The sequence below is a fragment of the Rattus norvegicus genome, chromosome 1, assembly GCF_021556685.1.
Source record: "Rattus norvegicus strain SHRSP/BbbUtx chromosome 1, alternate assembly SHRSP_T2T, whole genome shotgun sequence".
Classification (NCBI taxonomy): domain Eukaryota; kingdom Metazoa; phylum Chordata; class Mammalia; order Rodentia; family Muridae; genus Rattus; species Rattus norvegicus.
The window spans coordinates 197,957,096-197,978,183 of NC_141534.1; the positions used below are offsets into that span (position 1 = coordinate 197,957,096).

The window sequence follows — 21,088 nt, forward strand, 5'->3', positions numbered from 1 at the left end:
TACCATCAATAAAGTTTACTGCACCCCCCCAAAAAATTTATACCTAAATTACAAATTAGCAACTCTGTCACAGATATGTATGCATAGGAAATAATAAAAACTTCAGAGTTATCTGTAGTTTCTATTGTTCTCTGAGGATCTTGGATGGCCTCTATGGACAAAAGAGGTACACCATAAAGCAAGAAAGTTAAATACACATGCATAAACTTGCACTTCTTTAAAACAACTAAGTTTTTAAAATTTTAATCTATCTTATTTTATGTATATATGTTTTGCCTGGAATATAATGTGTAACATGTGCATGCCTGGTGCCCACAGAAGCCAGAAAGAGTGTCAGAAGCCTGGAACTAGAGTCACAAATTGTTGTAAGCTGCTATGTGGGTGCTGGGAACCAAACTTGGGTCCTCCAAAGACCACTGAGCCACCTAACCCCATCCCCTAAAACAACTTAATTTTAACTATATTAAAAGACATACTCCTTAATCTAAGTTGTGCCTGACATTTCTGATTCAGAAAGTTGAAAACGAGTGAAACCTTATGCTGTCCTAGGCCAACAGTATACGCTGTGTGCTGACAAGGTGAACTGCATTTGCTGCCTGAGTGAAGGCAGTCCGAACTACTAGACTGTTGTGAAGTCATCAAATTTCTTTTTATGTCTGCAATGACTCCTAAAAACTAAGAAATCAGACCCTTAAGAACTTACTTATGCTGCTATTGCTGCTTTTATAAGTCCTCAAGACTGATGCAGACAGATACAGACTCAAGGCCAGCCTGGTCAAATTGTGAGTTCTAGGGCAGCCAGAGCTACATCTGGCCATCAAACAAACAAACAAACAAAACACCCTACCAACTCTAGATTTTTCTGGCAGATCTCACTGCACAGAAACATTAACTACCTTTAAGTTAATGTAAAGGTTATGTATAAGCCCCTAAAGAAGTTTTTTGTACAGCATTAGCATCATAAGTGTCTAGATACACAGGGTCATGTCAATATACAAAAAAACATTTCTCTAATATAAACCAATCAATTTGTATGTTACTTTTTCTTTTTAATATCAAGAGTCAAATTACTCATGAAAACACAAATGTAAAGCCTATAGATTTGAATGGCAAACCAGTAACACTTTAAACAAGATCCTTCAACTCTGGAACTTCTGACATTTGGGCTTTACTGTCATTTGGGCTTTCCTGTGCACTACAGAAAGCTTGGGAGCACCACTGACTTCTATCTCATTAGAAGTCAGTAGCACAGACTTCTTCAACCATCTCGACTGTGACCCACAAAGATATCTGTAGACATTAGGGGCACTGCCAAAAGAAAAGCACTATGCCATGTACAACGAGAGACGCACAGTGGGTCTCTGTTCAGTTCACTTCACTTCTCTCATATGTTAGAGCATGAAAAAAGTTAATGTAAGGGTATATTGTACAATTACACAGTTTATTATCACACTCCCCACAAAGTTACTTTATACTGTATTCTAGTTGTTATTTTAAGGGTTTTACTTACAACGGTTCATATATAATTAGATGTTGCTGAGGTCCAATTGTCTCCCTCCAAAATTCATGCTGAAACTCATTCCTCAGAATGGTGGTATTAAGAGGTAATTTTAAGAAGTAATTCAGTAGAAAGGACTCCCATCTTCATGAAGAGACCAGTGCTTTTTAAAGGTGCTCCATCTTATACATGGACTGGTGTTTTTTTAAAGGAAGGAAACTAGCTAAGGTCTCTTAAGGCACAGCATTGGTTCCCTGTGTCCTTCTATCCTTTCTATGTGACATAGAGGTCAGGGTGCCATCTTAAAAGCAGAGAGAATTGCTCTCACCAGACATAGAAACTACCTGTGCCTGGATCTCAGACACCCCAGACTCCATATATGTGAGAAATGAATCCCTTTGCTTGTTTTGGATATTGTTTTTAATTTTTAAGACAAAAAAAAAAATGGAAACAGGCATGCCACGGGAGGCTAGTTCTCTTCCTTCACCTTCCTATGGATTCTTGGCATCAAATTCAGGTTACCAGGTTTCTACCGTGAATGCCGTAGCCTGCTGAGGCATTTCACTGACCCTGCTTTCTTGTTTTGTGACAGGATCTCATGTGGCTCCATGAGCTGTCCTGGAACCTGATACGTGGCTAAGAATGGCCTTATCCTGATCTTCCTGTCTGGACCTCCTAAAAGCAGGAATGACAGGCATGTGCCACTATACCTGGCAATGTGCTATTTTCAAGATAGTCAGTCCCAGGTGTTCAGTCTATTGTCTGTGTTTTAACAGTAGTATAAATATACTAAGAGATACTTCTAAAATAATTTAATAAATTATAACTCAAATGATACAACACAGTTTGACAATTACAAATGTTTTAAATTAAATACAATGTCTGAGAAAAATCTGAAGAACACAAATGGAAGCTCAGTTTGCCTCTCTCTGACAATGCAAACACAACAGTGTTTTCATTATCTCTTCTCAAAGTGACCTTGTCCTTAATATTACCAAAATAAGATATCCTGTAGAAGTGCCAAACAATGCAAACATCAGACCCAGGCTGCATTTCGACCCAGTGACCAAATGACTCATGAGCACCTACACTTACACATCTAAAGCGACCCTGAACCCTTACTTTAAGGCAGGGATAGTGCTACAACAATTAATGAGCTCAACTGTCCAGGAGCTGAGACTCTAATGAAACAGACTTTGGGGAAATTCCGTGAGTCAATGCCATCCACACTGGTGTCAAACATGCACTGCAATGGGAACAATACACTGCAGTCAGAAGGGCAGCAAAGCTTCACAAAGGAGGCAGAGTTGAGATGACTCTTGAAAGGTGAAGAGGAGGAAAGGGAGGGTGACAAGGACCACACTATCGGCTGAGAATGAGAACATACTACATGAAAGCAGAAGCTACAGCCACGGCCCACACGTAGGTTCTTCTAGGAGTCACAAAGACAGCTCTGACCAAAGATCCCTACCAACAAGGAGGGACTAAAAGGATGCTCCACAAGAAAACAGTAGATCTTTAAAATTCACACAAAAAAATTCATTTCTCTTTCAAAAACAACTTGATTCTTGGGAAGAGTGAAATATTAAGTGAATTATTAAATTTCAGTGTGGAGTTACTGGCTATTTATTTATTATAGTATTTAGAGAACATCCAGGGACTCAGGATGTAGTTCAGTTGTTAATATCTCCTTGCACACATGAAGGCCTGGCACCACATAAATCAAGTGTGATGGCTAAACTTCAACTTTTATCCTACACACTAAAATCGTATTGATAAAAGGAATACCTCGCTATTGTATTAATTCATTTCCATTAACCTGAAAACCACAAATGAGGTACTTAAGGGTAGTGTTTAAATTACTTTTTTCTATTGCTGTGACAATTTACCATGACCAAGGCAACTTATAAACTAAAGCATTTAACTATAATTAGGCTTATGGTTTGGAGGGTTAGAGTTCCAACAACGACAAAACAAAGGCATGGAGGCAGGGACACCTAAGAGCTCAGATCATGATCCAAAAGCAGGAGGCAGAGTGAGAAACAATGGGAACCTCAATGCCCTCCTTGCAACATAACCTTCAAAAAAGCCATACCCTATTCCTTCCCAAACAGTGTCACCAACTGGAGATGAAGACTCAAACATGAGCACATGGGGGCCATCTTCATTCAGACTCCACAGGAGGAGTGAAGGATAAGTCAGGCAGCACCATTCCTTTCTGCGGTCTGCATTCCCAGTGGATTGCTGTCCCTTTACTCCATATTAAAATACCTTAAAGATGTCAATTTCAAAGACAGTGATACTCATTTACAAGCAGTCCATTAAGGTATCAGCACACACCTTTCACACATTTGCTATACATGGCATCAGAGAATAATATTGTTGTACTCTGTCACCTAACAATATAATGGACACTTAAATCAATAAATTTAAACATCATCATTGCTTTAACATGCAGGCCACTGATGGTCTCTTAAAAGCATAATTCGAAAGCAAGAGAACATAAAGGAAAAAACAGGCTACATAAAGCATTTCCATGGCAACAGAAAGGTAAAAACATCTTAACACAGACACCAAAGTACCAACTTTCATCATGAAGGAAAACTGGTAAACATTGGGATAGTGAAATTCTATGTAGCGTGTAATTTAAAAAAACACACACACACACACACACACACTTGTTCTGGCTAGGTGCCAGCATCAGTAGTCTCTGTCTGTTCTTAGCCTGGTGCAATGGCCCGAGACTATGACCGGTGACTGCTGCCACCCATTTCTCTGGCTGGTTTGGCTAAGATGCTCTGGCAGGTGTCCCTCCAGCTCTTACAGCTCTTGTTCAACCAACTACCCCACCACCACTACCCACACTGCAACCTGGATCTGCCAATGCCACTGCTGCCACAGGGCTCCACCTCTCATCACACACCTGAATCGTTGTGAATGGAAGACACCAGACAATACTAATTTTAAAATCAACCGCTAGGCACAGAATCTATTGTCCTAGACTCATCATCTATTCTATGTTTGAAATTCTTCCAGTAGCAAAAGCCACCACTGGGTCTGACAATTCCCTCACCTACATTGAAAGGGCCATTTTTTCTTCTCCTGTGTCCTCTTCCTCTCTTACGCCCAGAAAACTCACCTCCTCCTCTTTACCCAGCGACTGGCTTCTTGAGGTCTTTATTAGCCAATCAAATAACTAGAGAAAATCCTCCTACACTTCCTCTCCTTAAAAGATGCATAAAAGCAAGCAATGAGTCAATGGCGGTACCATAGAGCATTTATCCAACAAATGATTGTTATCCATGATGTATAAAGAATACATACAAATAACTGGCAAGTCACCCTGTTAGTAAGTGGTCATAAAACCTGGACACATGACCAACGGCCAACAATCAAATGACAAGGTGCTCACACTGACAATAAACAGCAAAATGCAAGGCGAAACTACAACATGCCACTATTCCTTATATATTAGTCAATATATTGAGAGGATGCTAGGAGTAGGGTCATATATTTGAAGAGCGTCTTAAGAAAACAGGCACTATGAAACAAGCAAGTATACACATACCCTGTGATCTGGCAATCTAGGTCTATACTCACTACAATACACAGAGATGGTCAGCAAAGACATGTAAGTCAGTGTTCACATCTGTACTTGTATTAGTCAAATAGAGAACAGCAGGCTGGAGAGATGGCTCAGTAGTTAAGAGCACTGACTGCTCGTTCAGAGGTCCTGAGTTCAAATCCCAGCAACCACATGGTGGCTCACAACCATCTGTAATGAGATCAGATGCCCTATTCTGGTGTCTGCAGACAGCTACAGTGTACTTATATATAATAAATAAATAAATAAATAAATAAATAAATAAATAAATCTTTTTTTAAAAAGAGAAAACAGGAATGTGAAATGCAATATATTCATTAAATACAATGCTCCAGTCATCTATTGAAGAGAGCCGACATTACATACAAACAGAGGGATAAAGCAGGCAGACACGATGTCTGGATAAAGGCCAGTTAAAACACTACACATACTTTCATTTACATAAAGTACAAAACCAGGCTAAACTAGAATAAGGTCAGAAGACAATGGTAATTTTTGGGAATGGCAAGTAATTAGGGGAACCTTATGTGCTGGCCACACTCTGCTTCTTGTTTTAGGTGACACTGAGATGTCTGCCTTGTCAAAATGTATCAAGTTACACCCTTAAGACCAGGGTAATACATACTGTGTGTGCACAATATGCAATATATGTGTGTGTGTGTGTGTGTGTGTGTGTGTGTGCGCGCGCACGTATATGTGTGTGTGTGTGTGTGTATTCTAGTAACTAGTCTAGTCTTAACAAAATCAATTATAGGCAGGGCATAGTGATATACACTTTTATTCTCAGAACTCAAATTTCTGAGAACATAGCCAGTTTGTTTGTCTAAATGGCAAGTTAAGGATCAACCAGGACTACACGGTGTATCTAAAAGTAAAAAATACAAAAATAAAAAAAATTATAAATTATATGTAGAAGTGAAAATAATCCACATAAAATATAAGCTACACTGGAGATAAGAATCCTAAGCTTTCCTAAGTCCAAAGTTTCCAGTAGAACCGCCTGCTCTGTATGCAGTCCTCACTACTTCCTTTTACTTCCCAGTGTTATCTTCATAGACACTCATCTGCCTTTCCTATGCAAAGCATATGTATACTATATATACATATATATATACACACAAACACATACACACACACACACATATCCTGACTCTTCAATCAATAAGTTAGTTGCACATTAGTAACAACAATAGACAAGATATCCTGGACATGAACAAGGAGAAAGCTGTCTTGACCATCTTTCTTTGCCTTAACATCTATCATGGTCTTTTGGACAGAGTAGGTTCTCCATGAACATGAACTAAGCAGATATATCTATAAGACAGGGCTCAAAGGACCTCCAGATAAAGAAGTTGAACTTGAGAAGAACTCTTGGAAGCAGAGATATTATTCTTCTAGCTTTGCCAAGTAAGAACGAAACAAAGAGAGAAACAAACACTGACTTTATGGTGGCACAAGTTTGGTTTAGAAAGAAGGGAAAACATTTCCTGTTGGGATACACTGTATGAAGGTGTGTCTCTGTATGATCAGTAGTTAATTCTGTACTGGTGGAGAGTCAAATGCTGGTAGGATCCTGGTACTGTTATTTCTAAGAGTCATCCCCGGTCTCATATTTTGTAAATATTCACTCGTCCTTACTAGCCTAGAAACAATCTAGATCTAGAAACAATCTGATTGGCTGTAAAAAGAGCTGAGAGCCAATAGCTGGGCACGGAACTTCAGGGTAGAGAGGACACTGGGAGAAGAGGCAGAAGCAGGAGATTTGCTAGGAACATGGAGATCTGTGGACTGACCAGAGTGAAGGAGAGATAGAGCTGGTGGTATCAGGACAAGTCCAGTTAAGTTTAGTCGGGAGAAAGACTAACAAAAGGCCTAAGAATAAAAATACTAAAAAGCCTCTGTGTCATTATTTATATCTCTGGCAGGTCCAAGATAGCCCCACTATAATTTCCAGTGCAAGGAGCGCAGTAAGTTTGTGGGCAAAGAAAGAGAGTGACTGGGTCACATAGACAAGGGAAGCAAACACTCTTCTTTAATAGATCAGGATAAAGTTCGTTCAGGCACTAGTATTTTTCCAAAACTACAGACTCCTGATAATTAATCTAAGGTTAGGAATTTTGTACTACTCCTAAACATTTTATTTCATTGCAGAGTTGACAAAAATAAATAATAGGCATATGGTTAAAAGGAGTGATTTTCCCCAGTTAATATTTAACTTTAAAAGGAGTTAGCTCAGTGGGTAAAGGCACTTGTTACAATGCCTGACCACCTGGGTTCTAGACTCAGAACCCACAGGACGGAAGGAGAGAACAAGCTTGTACAAGTTTTCTCTGCCCTCTCATGTGACATTCATGTGTACTCACACAAATAATAAATGTAAAACTAAATAAAAACTGAAGTGTTTTAGGATAGTCCAAAATGAAAAACATATAATTATCAAAAATCTAACAATGGTATTTATGTGAACTCCAATTCTTTTTTAAAGGTTTATCTTTATTTTTGTACATGCATATGTGAGTGGGTGTTCCATGTGCACAGGCGTACCTGAGGGGTCAGAAATGGCGTTTGATCCCTTCCAGCTATGTTGCAGATGGCTGTAGGCTGCCTGATGCAGATGCTGGGGAATCATACTCAGGTCTTCTACCACAAGAGCAACAAGTGCTGTTACCTAGAGTCACCTTTGCTTTAGATGCTCCTTTATGTTAATAAAAATAAATGTGAGTTAATGCAAACACTCAGCAAGTCGAATCAACCACCTTGATCTTGATTTCCTCATGTGTAATGAGAAGCTTAGACCAGAGGACTCCAGGGGAACTACTTTTGGTTCCAATATGCCACATGTCTTCACTTGAGACAATTTTAGAAACATAATTTTGTGATGAGTATCAGATTCTTTACCTCCCAGTGCCTCTAGGAGGCATCAAAAATCCCTTACTAAAATTACTCTGTAGTGATTTGTTTTACTATGTCTAATCCATTGGACAGTTAACATTAAAAAAAAGATGCTGAATCAAAAGAATCCACTATTCCGTTCTGTGCTGTGGGTAATGATGAGATCATTTGTATTTCTTTCAGTCCAGCAATAGAAAAGTCACTACCATATGTAACCACATGTAAGGCCCTGGGCTGCTAGACTGTAGTAAAATAACATTTGCTGGTCTATTTGGTCAAGAACCTTTGAAGCTCAGGGGTTTCAGTAGCACAGGATTTTGCTAACGCAGCTCTGTTTAATGGCAATTAACATTTTTATAGGAGCTTTTGTAACAGTAATGCCAAAACCTTCTTGTGGGCAAAGTCCTGTAGAATTCCAGGGGTCCTGTCTGCCCACAGTCCAGCTGAGGCATTCAGTATAAGCAGGACTGGCTCAAAGATGAACTAGCCCTTTGTTTCTTTTCTGCTACTTCAGAATCCTTTCTGGTGTTTCCACTGATGTCTGGCCATGTCATGATACCAAAGAAGCTGCCTGAAATCACTGTTTACTCTGGCCTGCATACAGTCTGCTTGAAGAACCTCATCAAAACACCCCTTTGAGAATACAACAGCCTCTCAGCAGGACTGAGAGATAACACTGAGCAAAGTATTTTAAATTATGCCTAATTTTAGTATACTCCAAAAGTAATCAAGTAGTTTTTAAATGTATCAAAAACAGGTAAAAAGAAAAATATAATGTAAGCTAGATATATAAATAGTAAGGATTTGAAAAATTCTTTTTTTAAAAAAACTTTAGCAAAATAAGTAAAAATTTTGAAGTAAAACCTTTTCGCACAGAAAGAAAACGGATATACATAAATATAGGATAAATATTAAGATGTGACTAAAGGAATTTGAGAAAATAACACACCAAAGATAGAATAATTAGAAGGAAAAAATTCACCATATACAAGGCAAAAATCTGAACAAAGCTGAAAGGATTTTTTTTTTAAATAAAGGCTTACTGCACAACCTTAGAGGTTACAAAGTTAATGTATGATCACAGAAACATATTTATACCAATGGCACCATTAAAAATAAAATATAGCAGCAGAGATGGGTCAGCAGTTAGGAACACTGGCTGCTCTTCCAGAAGACCCAGGTTCGATTCTAAGCAGCCACATGGCAACTCATAACTGTCTATGACTCCAGTTCCAGAAAATCCACCACACTTTCTGTCCTCCTCATGCATTAAGCACACAAATGAGGCACAGACATACATGTAGGTAAAACACATAAAATACACATAAAATATATCCTTAACCCAAACCATCTTCGGTAATGTAAATGCTGCAAACTAAGGAACCATAAGCAAGAGAGGAGAATGTACTGTAACACGTGCTGTTTATATAATTATCAAGATGACCGCATGGTGATTTCATCTTGTAGTGGTCATCATTAGTAACTCAAACAAAAGCAAAATCTGTTGACATGTGACAATGACTTGCTAAATAAGAGCTTTCAATAAAAATCTTGTAAAGATGAAACTCTTACTAACTACACAGAATCTCTGTGCAGTACAGAGAAACTCAGTGGCTCTGCAAAACCTCTCACTTTGAGCTACCATAACAACTGCCCAGCTCTGCTTATTCTAGGACATGAGCCTACACAGTCAACACAGGGGGATTTCTATATCTGCACCACACTTCTGTAATCTGTGTAGCAAACTGCCACACCACTCAGTAGCCTGACACAGTAATTTATAACTCAGGAGTCCTTGCAGATTAGAGCTCAAGCTGGTGCTTTGCTGTTGGTTTTCTGGATTCAATGATCGTGCAGTTACACTGAACCATCCCAGGTAGCTTCAGGCATCAGACAGGCCTCTCTCTCCAGTAGAGCAGCTGGACCTTTTACATGACACCTGGCTCAAAATATAGACGTGAAACATTCTGGTCCTCCAAGGCTAAAGCCCAGAAACCCTAAACAACTATTTACACGGTATCCATCAGTCAGTGAAAGTCAGTCACCAGGCCAGTCACTAGGAGGCAAATGAACACTAGCTCTGATGGGCAAGGAAAAGGCAGTGACCATGAGGACCTCCAATCAACTCTATATGGAAAAGACAAAATCATCATTTGAGCATGATTCTATGACAGGTTTCTTACTCAGTAATACAAAGCAGGCAGAAAGAGCTACTTTGTCAATATCAGACATGCTTTTATATGTATATTTAATATAACAAAATACATAGATATTAATTTGGACAAATCTGTACAAGAAAATCCAAAAAATAAAAACATTAATGCATCTTCAAGCATAGTTAAATACACTTGGTATATTGCTTTATGTACCGCCCTGTAAATACATACAAGTTGTAAATTTCCTCAGTACATGGGTGGGGGGCAGCAGTTGAATTTGAGTGTTTTCCTTTATCTCCACCTTATTTTTTGAGACACAATCTCTTTTCAAACCCGGAGGTCAGTGGTCTGGCTGGACTGGCTGGCCAGCAAGCTGAGTGTCTGCCAGTCCTTGTGCCTCAGCACTGGCGTTACAGACAGACATGGCACACCCAGCTCTTTAAATGGATACTGGCTACCAAAGCAAGGTCCCCATGCCTACTCAGCAGAGTCACCCCAGCCCCTAAGAAACAATCTGAACTAGAAATATTAAAATTAAAATCAGTAGTTTCTTGAAAATCCAAGTGCTCAAAAACAGTGATTCCAAGCAAATGCTGTTTTTACAAAATAAATTTATACAAAAATTCTAACATACCATGAGATCTACAAAATCACTGATACAACTTCATGACAAAATATCTCTCCCTTGAAGATAAAATGTGGACACGAATTAAATGGAAAGAGTTAAATGGTTTTTTGGCTTTTGTGGTTTGTTTGTTTGTTTGTTTTTTGTTTTGGTTTGGTTTTTGTTTGGGGTTTTTTTTTTTTTTTTTGACTTCCAATTCATCCCCTGTCACCTATCTTATTTTACAGTTCTGATAGTGTTTCTAAATTCTAAACAAATACTGACTTGGAGGTTCTAGCAATGGAAAATCCTTGAACTCCAAGTTACATTTTCATTCACCACTACAGATACCTTCAAAAGCACTTAACAAGTAAGAAATGCTAAGTTTAATACTGTTTGCAAGAACTGAGGCAATGGAGAATACAAGCAAGCCTTTGGTACTGCTCTGATACCCAATGCCTGGAATGTAGGTCAGCAGTACTGCACAGAATCTTAATTTCAGGTTGTCAATTTATAATGTGATTTTGCTTCCCACATTTATTACTCCTTAGAACATTATTTTGTATACTTTTCTTTAAAAAAAAACCAACAACTTTTACCTGTTGTGTACATGTGTGTGGACTCATTTGCCATGGTGCACATGAGTAGGTCAGAGATAAAAATGCAAAAACAGGCTCTCTTTCCACTATGTGGTCCTAAGAACTGAATTGAAGACAGCACGAGGAGAGTTCAGGGTCTTTACTAGCTGATATTTACACACACCCCTAACTCACTGGCCATCTTTTTTTTTTTTCTTTTGTCTTTTGATGCACTGTAATGCTGTGTAGCCCAGACTGCCTCAAATTGATATTTTTCTTGCTTCAAGTTCCCAAGTGCTGGATTACAGCTGTGTAGCACCCTACCTAACTCTGTATGTTTTTAAATTCCTTCTTCTAATGTGCTGGTGAGATGGTTCAGTGGTTAAGAGCACTCACTGGATGCTCTTCCAGAGGAACTGAGTTCAATTCCCTCCTCATCATTTATAAAGGGATCTGATGCCCTCTTCTGGCATGCATTATTTACACTGCTAACAACAAGCCCCATCCCATGCTGCTACAGCAACAGCCATACACAAGTCTTTCATCAGACCAAACAGCTTCCTCCACCACAGCGCTGCCCTGCTTCCCTCAATGCCACATCAGCCATCAGTTCCCTCAGTCACATCTCTAAACTTTCCTTCCATCTGACACAGGGATTCCTCAAACAAGTAACACTTCAATGTTGAATTTTCAGATTTAACTTTAATGGAAGAATTATATACTTTTCCCCAATTTCCTGACTTTTCAAATGACTTTCTTCAGTATTCATGATTTCAAAAACATATTCAAATGCCAGGAAGAACTTACTATGAGTAAATACTAGTCTTTATGTTTCCTTCGTTAAATTTAGAGAGAGAGAGAGAGAGAGAGAGAGAGAGAGAGAGAGAGAGAGAGGAGAGAGAGAGAATAAATTTAGGGTTTGAGGGTTTTTTTTAAAGATTTATTTACTTTTATTTCACATATATGAATGTGTATGAATGTCCTGCCTACATGTAAACACATGTACTGTGTGCATACCTGGTCCTAGGAAAGGCCAGAAAGAATGCTCAATCCTCTTCAACTGGAGTGTTGGATGCTTGTGAGCTGTCATGTGGGTGCTGAGAACTAAAGCTAAGTCCTCTGGAAGAACAGCCAGTGCTCTTCACTACTCAGCTACCCCTCCAGCCACCAGGACAACTTATAAATACGCTCTCTGGGCAGTATTCTTAGATACATTGTCTAGAAGAGGAGGTGCTCGTGGCACAGTGAGCTGAGACGCAGTGGTTTAGTGAGAGGACATGCTCTACACAGGTTTCCACAGCACTTTACACTGTACCCTCTGCTTCTAGAGACCTTACTAAAAGGAAGACAGTGAGTCATGGAGGTAAAGGGACTAAAAGAATATCAGACTGTAGGAAGACACAATAAGGCTTAGAAATTCACTACTCCTTGAAGCATCTTTGATATGTGCTAGCACAAAGGCAAGTATTCCCACAAAGTCCACAAAGTGAGCCTGTACATGTGTCATCAACAGAGGAAGGAGCTCAGTACCACTTTCGTCTGAGCAAAAGGCAAATGTTCACAGTTTTAAGTGTTTTTCCAGAAAGGCAAAGCTAATACTAGTTCTGAATTAAAAGGCCCAGCTAACAGCAAGCTCCTTGGGAGTTTTAGTGCTTGTGTTAATACAACTAACTATCCAACTGAAAAAGAACACATGTTCACACCTCAATACTAATCAACTATCTCATCCTAAACCAGCCTGCTTTTCAGGGGTGAAAACTGAGACTAGCTGTTGCCAAGCAAACTCCCCACTCCCACACCTGTGTTGCCACCTCTTTGCCATCAGAATACTTACCTACACTCCATAACTAAAGTCACAGAATTACCATATTCTATAATAACTATGTGCCTGTCCCTGTGTTACAACATATTTGCGAAGAATCTATCCTAATCACACTCAAAACATGACTCCGTCGCCATCCCACACAGCTGTTTAATGCTACCCCCTCCTCATTAGCATGTCTATTCATTCACAAGTTTTCATTAAGTTTTAAACAAAAATTATGTAGGGGTTAGAGAGATAGCTCAGCTGGTAAGATGCTGGGGAGAACCCCAGAACATAAGTAAAAGACTAGACATGGTAACACGTGCTTGCAATTCCTGAGCTGGAAGATAGAGACAGGCAGATCCCTGGAGATAAACTCACTGGGTAAAAATCAAGCCTATGAGAAATCTGCATTTTTTAAAATTGGATGGAACTTGAGCAATTACATGTGTGTGTGTGTGTGTGTGTGTGTGTGTGTGTGTGTGTGTGTGTGCGCGCGCGCGCGCGCGCGCGCGCGCATGTGCACACAAAATCTTCTATGCAGCAAAGCCACTATAAGCTTGCTAGGAAACAAAATGAAGAGAACTATCAACAGACTTCACCTGGAATCTATAAACAGGACACACTTAAATTTGGAGGTGGGAAATGCTATTACTATATGAATATCAAATTTAGTTTTAGGATCCAGTATACACTGCAGGAGAAGTAATTCCTAAATGCAGAAATGATGCCTGAGGAAACCAAAGCCAGTCCTGCTTTTAGGGGCCAGGACTGCTGACAATGGAACCACCAGCTACTCAATACTCAACCTCAAAGCTTCAAAAGTCAAGGTCACCTCTACTAAGTCCAATAAATTATTCTTTCAAAGGACAGGAAGGGAAAAACAGTGGAAAAAATAGATTAAAGAGATTTAAAATATATTAACCAAATGTAATTTTTGATCCTTGTTCAGGTCCTATGTTAACTAAACTAATTTAACTAAAGCAAATTATAAATCAGGATATAGGATCACTGACTATATCATAGAAAGTATTTAGAAACATTGTCAATATTCTTCAGGTGTGATGTTAAGACTGTAATCATTTCCAAAGTGTTCATGCTCATAAAAACATTTACAAATATAAGGATATTCTTATGGCCTCAGGTAACTCATGGTATAACACATGAGTTATAACTCATGGTAGAACACATACCTAGCATGTGTAAGGTCCTGGCTTTTATTCCTAGCACCTCAGAATACAAAACGGGGTAAGGCAGTCCTGGATTCTTCAGTTTACAAAGGCATCCATCCATGGCTGGCATGGGGGCGCATATCTTTAATCCCAGCACTTGGGAGGCAATGGCAGGCAGATGAGAGTTTGAGGCCACCACGGTTCACTTATCAAATTCCAGGTCAACTATGGCTGATTTAGACCCTATCTGCCAAAAATGGGTTATCCTTAGTATGTTTCAGAGTAATTTAAAAGAAGATGAAGGCAGGAACTGAGTAAAGAAACAGGTAGGAGAAGGCAGACGCATCACTGCAGAGCAGTGGGCACACAGTAAGTAGCTTTTGCTTTGACGTGTTTTTAAGCTGTTTCACATTATTTAGGGGGAAAAAAATCCTACTTATAGACAGGACAGGTCTCCCTACCTAATGTCTATCTCTTCTTTCTCCTATGATGGCCTCATAGGTTTGGAACTCTGACTCCTGTCTCCCCATAAACATACACTTCATTTGAGCCCCTCCTTCCTTCCTCCTCCACTCTGTGAAGAAAACCCCATATCCTCCTAGGCCATCTACCAAGCACTACATGACCTCATTTTATGCTACGATTTCCCCAGCATCACCTGCAATATACACTGTATATTGAGATCCCACTGTATTTCTATGGCCTTCAGAGCTAACCACTCCTCAGTGAAGCAGACAAGAGTGATAGTCTCAGTGGCACAGCAGTCTGATCCTCTTAGCTCCAAACTACACTGAAGAAGTATCAACAGCCTTCACTAAAGAGACTCCTGATAACTATTTTTTAAAAGGAAACTGCAGAACATCCTTAAATCTCACAACGAACGCATAGCATCATGTCAGCACAGTGGAGGCTATGATCCTCTCATTTCAGAAAGAACTCCTTCTGAGAGAGCAAAATAGTCTCCTTAATAATCCATTACCCGCCTCTACATGCCAAGGGCTGTGCCCCAAGATGCACACTGTACTGGAAAGTCGTCTTCTGTACAGGAATGGCACAGGCACCAACCTGACATTACCTTGTATCTCATCTTGGGACAGGAGTGAATGTAGAAACCCATGTAATAATAGCTGAGCTGTGATGTTTTCTCATGCAGTTGTCTAGTAAAAGCAATTTCTCTGCCAAAAATAAAACACAGTTAATTTTGGTTTCAATTTTCGAATAAAACCTAATGGAAAGTATCGAAATACTCAACTCTAAAAAGAGAACTGTTTTTTAAAATACAAAATGATTATTGCTACAGAGGTACCCCAATAACCTCTAAATTATTTCAAATAAATACTTCTGAGTTCAGATTTTATACTTTAGTGGGAAAAAGAGCTGATCTACAACCAATATTACATAAAATAAAGGTATTTATAATTATTATCCCATATGCCCTAGAATGTTCAAGGAATCTATGCCATTTTAACAGCACAACAAAGTTTTTAAAATAGCAGTAAGTCCAGGGAGACAGGGAGATTATATATGCATTACACAGCCCTTCTGGTATATATGATTCACAAGTCTGGGTAGCACAGTGGACACAGTTCCCTAGAATGCGATGGACAACGGACAGCACATCCTCTCTTCTTTCCAGGCCTTCTCTATCTGTTAGCAGAGATGAGGGCTGCCCAGTAGAGAAGCTGAATCTTCAGTGCAAGGCTTGTATGTGAAGTGCTTGTAATTTGTAGTGAGAGAAATCTTGGCACAAAATTTCCCTACTTTTCCAGCTGAATAAGCAGGCTGTATAGGACAGTGTTAATTTCTAAAGCACAAAGAACATTTTTTTGCCTTTTGAAAATCTTCTTTCTTGTTCTTTTTTCCTTTTTAATAGTAGCAATAAATATGTAACATTCAAGAGCTTTTGTTATCTTCTGTTAGACAGGGCTTCATTTTAGAGTGTAGCCTATCCATAATTTGCTTACTATGCACGTGCGCACACATGCCTGTAGAGACCAGAAGAGGGCCAGCAGGGTTCCTGGAGTTGGAGTTACACGTGGTTGTCAGCAGCTACCTAAGAGTGCTGGCAACTGAATTCCTATCTTATAAAAGAACAGAACTTTAGACTGTTGAGTCATCTCTCCAGCTCTAAAACTGTTATTTTAAATATTAATATAAGTTATGGGAGTACTGTTGTTATTAATATCAGATATCTGCTGCACCCATGGGGAAAGAACACACCAAACCAACACCAACAACGGTTCTACATGGTGAGATTTTAATGGGGGAAATGAGACAAGGGGAAGGGGCGAGAGAAAGAAGAGAAAAGAGGGCCAGGGCGAAGGGAGTCTGCCTTTTATTTGGAATGTGACATAAAGGTTCCCAGGTAGAGGTGCAAATTGAGCCAAAAGGTGTTCTGGGACTGTATGGTTGGTGTCATGTCAACAGTGACCAAACGGTGTCACTGCTAAAAGCAATTCCTGAAACCAACAAGTACTGTACCAGCAAATTAACACACTATCAAATGGGAACTCCTATCACACAATGAATTAACACACTATCAAACGGGGACTCCTATCACACAATGAATTAACACACTATCAAACGGGGACTCCTATCACACAATGAAATGTAGACAAACTGGTGTGATTCGTTACAACTGTGCAAAGCAGCCTTACCTTAATGCTGAATAGACACCCAAAGACAGGAATGAATAATCAGGATCATAGTACAGATACACAGAAGACACACAGTATGGGAGGATGTCTATCACCCCCACAGCAATGATCTTCCCGTCAAGCCAGTACTGCTGGTGAAAAGAGCCGTAACCACATTCTGGTCCATTAGCAGGGTGCTCTGCCTATGAAAAATCAGACACAGAAACATCAGCAGGGAGTCATTTTCCTTACATTAAAAAGATCTCTTGGGGCTGGGGATTTAGCTCAGTGGTAGAGCGCTTGCCTAGGAAGCACAAGGCCCTGGGTTCGGTCCCCAGCTCCGAAAAAAAGACCAAAAAAAAAAAAAAAAAAAAAAATCTCTTAATCTAACTAAGCTTTTATTTTGTTTGAGTTAATAAGTCCTAAAATTTGGTTTGTTGTGACCACTGTCCAGATAAAGAGTACATTAACACAAAAAACTCAATCTTTAAAAATAAAGAGAAGGAAGGGAAAGAAAGAGGGAGGGAAGGAGGGGGGAAGAGTAAGGGGAGGAAGAGAAAAGAATAAAAGAAAGGAAAAAAGAGAGAGAAAGGTAACTAATGTGACCCCCCCTCATCCACAGGACCACAAAGAAAACAAAGTGAACCCATTAATCAGGATACATGTGACGCATTCCAACAGCTGACCAAAAACTTCTACAAGCGACAGGGAAGAGTCCGCTCAAGCTGTTTAAAAATGTCCACAGAAACCATAGCCAACAGCGTACTTACAGTAAGAAACTAGACTTTTCACTCTCCTTCCCCACTTCAGACTGTGAAGATAGCTGGGTCCTATTAGTATGAGATTTGAAGTCCTAGCTAATGTAAAAAAAGAGAGGATGGGAATAAAGGAGCTGGGGAGCAAATGAGTGGAAGGGTCCTTGCCTACAAGTCCTGAGGCTGTTGGGAAGAGAACAAAAAAAAAAAAAAAAAAAAAAAAAAAAGGAAAGGAGGAAGACGGAGAGGAAGGGAAGGGAAGGAAAAAGAGAGAGGGAGAAGGGGATTAATTCAAAATAAGGAAAAGAAAAATCAACTCTTTCTTTATAGATGACTTGACTGTAAAAAATCCCAAAGAATGGAGAAAAAGTGAAACTAATAAGTAATATAGCAAAGCCTAAACTGAAATGTTAAGATGTGAAATCCAGTTCTTTTCCTTTATAATAACAATGACAGGAAGGTAAAATTAAAAACACAATGAAAAGAAAGCTATGATTAAAGCTTACATGTATGGATTCTATTCACTACAAAGTATAAAACTTGTAAAAAGGAAGTCAAAGACCTAAATAAATGGAACAACAATTTTTAAAAAGGTTTATTTATTGTTTATTTTATGTGTGTGAGTACACTGTTATATCTTTAGACACACCAGAAGAAGGGCATCGGATCCCATTACAGAGGGCTGTGAACTAGGAATTGAACTCAGGCAGTGCTCTCTAGCCAACACGTTTTTCGTGATGAAAACTGTTATGATAACAGTTCTTTTCAAGTTTCTGCACAGACAGTACAATCCCAACCAAAACTGCAGCAAGCCTATTAGCAAGAGTTTGAGAGGTCTAGATGAGGGATTAATATAGATGGAACATGGGCCCTTTTAGGGGAGAAGGCTGTTCTATATGATACTGCATCAGCAAAGACATCATATTAAGCATTTTTATCAAAACTCAGCACTTTAAATGAAAGTAAATCTTAATTATGCAAAATTCTGCAAATCATGTAGAAGGTCTTATGAAGGCACACAAACCTTAACAATAAAATGTAACGGGAGTACAAATGTGTGGGACAGTCTTACTGGAAGAGCTGAATATAAAAAAAGATGAAATAATCAAGTCAGGAAATGAAAGCGGCCTGTGCAGGTGAAATTAAAAGGAAGTGTGCGTACTTACTAAACTTTGATAAAACTGCTTCCCATGGGTACAGGTTAATAGTTCTGACACTGCTGGATATGTAAGAAACAGACAGACAGACAGCAGGTGGTAGGGTTTTCACTGCTGTGGCTAGAGCTATCCAAGTGATGATGGGTTATAGATGAGAACTCAGCTTGGCTTGCTGTAAACACAGATGGGTCCACACAGAAATGGTGCACACTATAAGGATGTGCACACTCAAGAGTTCCTATACACACACACACTCCTCTTCTGTCAGCTGAGAGGACCTAAAAGAAACACCCCAGGAGAAATGAGCATGCCCTACTGCCAAGACCTTGGTACGTTTCTGTAATCAAAGAAACCTGTGCTAGGAGAAGTGATTGACTTTAGGACTGGGCAGGAAACACACAAATGAGCTTACTGGATCCTGGTGTCAGTACTCAAGCAGATCCACACTCAAAGGAGCACTAGGCGTCAGCTGTAGCTATTATTACTACACTATTTTAAACAACAAAATAAAAGTGATCTATAACTCCGAGTATAAAATCCATGTACCCACACCACTATATATCACTGAAAAATAATAAAAGAACAGAGAGAAACTTCCCATGCAGAAAAATATCAAATTTACATAGATATTCTGCCCTGAAGCCAAGGGAAGATAAGATATGCATAAAGCAGGCCTGGTGTTGTTTTCTTTCTTTTGTTTTTGTTTTGTTTTGTTTTGTTTTGTTTTGTTTTCTCTAATTCAATTGTGAGGTTCACTAGTGTGAACTCTGTAAATGACATCATTATGTCACAACATCAAAAGGTTGGACATGCCTGGCTCTCCTCTTCTACCATCATTTCAATGAGATGAGAAAGACCTAAGTCTGAGGATAACAGCCCCCTTTTTACAAGAAGCTCAGAAACCCTTGCTAAAGAAGCATCCCCATGTCACCAATCCTTACTGACTTGAGAATACCACTTCATTAATGTGTGGTTATCACATCTTAAATCTCTTTAGTTAAGGCCTTTTATCAACACTGCTTAACTGTCTCAAACACAGTGGGAAAAAAATTACATATTACATAGGAAAGCACACTATTTGAGAAAAAAGAAAGTAAAGGACTATTTGCCTTAAAGCCAAACACATCATGTAAGTTAACAGGTCTCAAAATCCCTTTATACTTAGAAAAGTAGAGAGAACTTCCAAGAGTTTATGTCTAATGGAACACATTTACAGATATTTACCAATTTACCAAAAGTGAGATTTTTAAAAAATGTATCTAATAATTCATTTAAAAATAACAGTAAGTTCAATATATTTTATTCAGTCTGTGACAGGGAAAGATATTGCACTTTCCAAAATAAAAAACAATACATGAGGAGAGTTACATGGTTCTGCATTTTTTCAAGTTTGTGTCAGAAGACCACCTGAGTCTCATGCCTGCCTGTGTATTTAATCCGCTGCATCACTGAGCCTCTAGGAAACAATGTGTACACTCATGAGAAAGTGAGTCAGGAAGGCTAACGGCATCTCAGCACTATGAAGACAGCAATGGTCTTGCGGACCCTTTGACACATGCAGCAAGGCATAAGCCACATTTTTTTCTGTTTTTAAAGTACAAGGAGCCTACAAACTGTAAGGTAAAAAACAAAACAAACAAACAAAAAACAGGACTGCTAATGCTTGCCTTCTGTTTCAGTTTCGAGAAACAAATGGTAAGATACAAATAAAAGGAGACTAATAGCAAACTTATGCCAACTTCTGTTCAGTCTGAATGGCACATTCCCAAAGACCTTGTGTTTACTGAATTACACAGAGGGCACACAAAGTCATGTCAACTCCAACTGCTACCTTCTATCTCCTTCTAAGCCCGGCCGGCAGCAACAGGGTACCAGTACTTAATGTTTCTTTCCAAGTCTGCAGTTTGCAGTTAGGCTGTGCAAAGGAATAAATCAGAAAATTTTCACAAGATCCCCTGTTCCAAGGATTCAGCTGATAACAGGAAAAAGTAATAAAGCTCCCCTCAGCTATACAGAAGAAAATCCACCTTGAATTCTGGGGCAAGATGGCTGGGCTTTGGTGATTAATGAGCTACGCAGTGCAGTTTCCGTCTCCAAAGCACCATGTAGGATGACATGAATCTTAATAGGCCAGTTCTCACTTTCACCAAACCGGTCCCCAAATGAGAGCTTATTTAGCCTAACAAAATACACCTGTCTCCTCACCCACCTGCCTTCCTGTGCCTCAAGTGT

At 39.2% G+C, this 21,088-nt stretch overlaps 1 protein-coding gene across 13 annotated transcripts in view; it reads right to left on the reverse strand.

Annotated features, from left to right (window-relative positions):
• Ate1 (arginyltransferase 1) overlaps positions 1 to 21,088 on the reverse strand; it is a 119,590-nt gene that overhangs the window by 56,000 nt on the left and 42,502 nt on the right. For 12 of the 13 annotated variants that reach the window (NM_001398760.1, NM_001398759.1, NM_001398758.1 and 9 more), the window contains 2 exon segments: positions 15,384 to 15,483; positions 16,966 to 17,147. In NM_001398760.1, coding sequence (NP_001385689.1) covers positions 15,384 to 15,483; positions 16,966 to 17,147 — 282 coding nt within the window. 13 annotated transcript variants of the gene reach the window in all.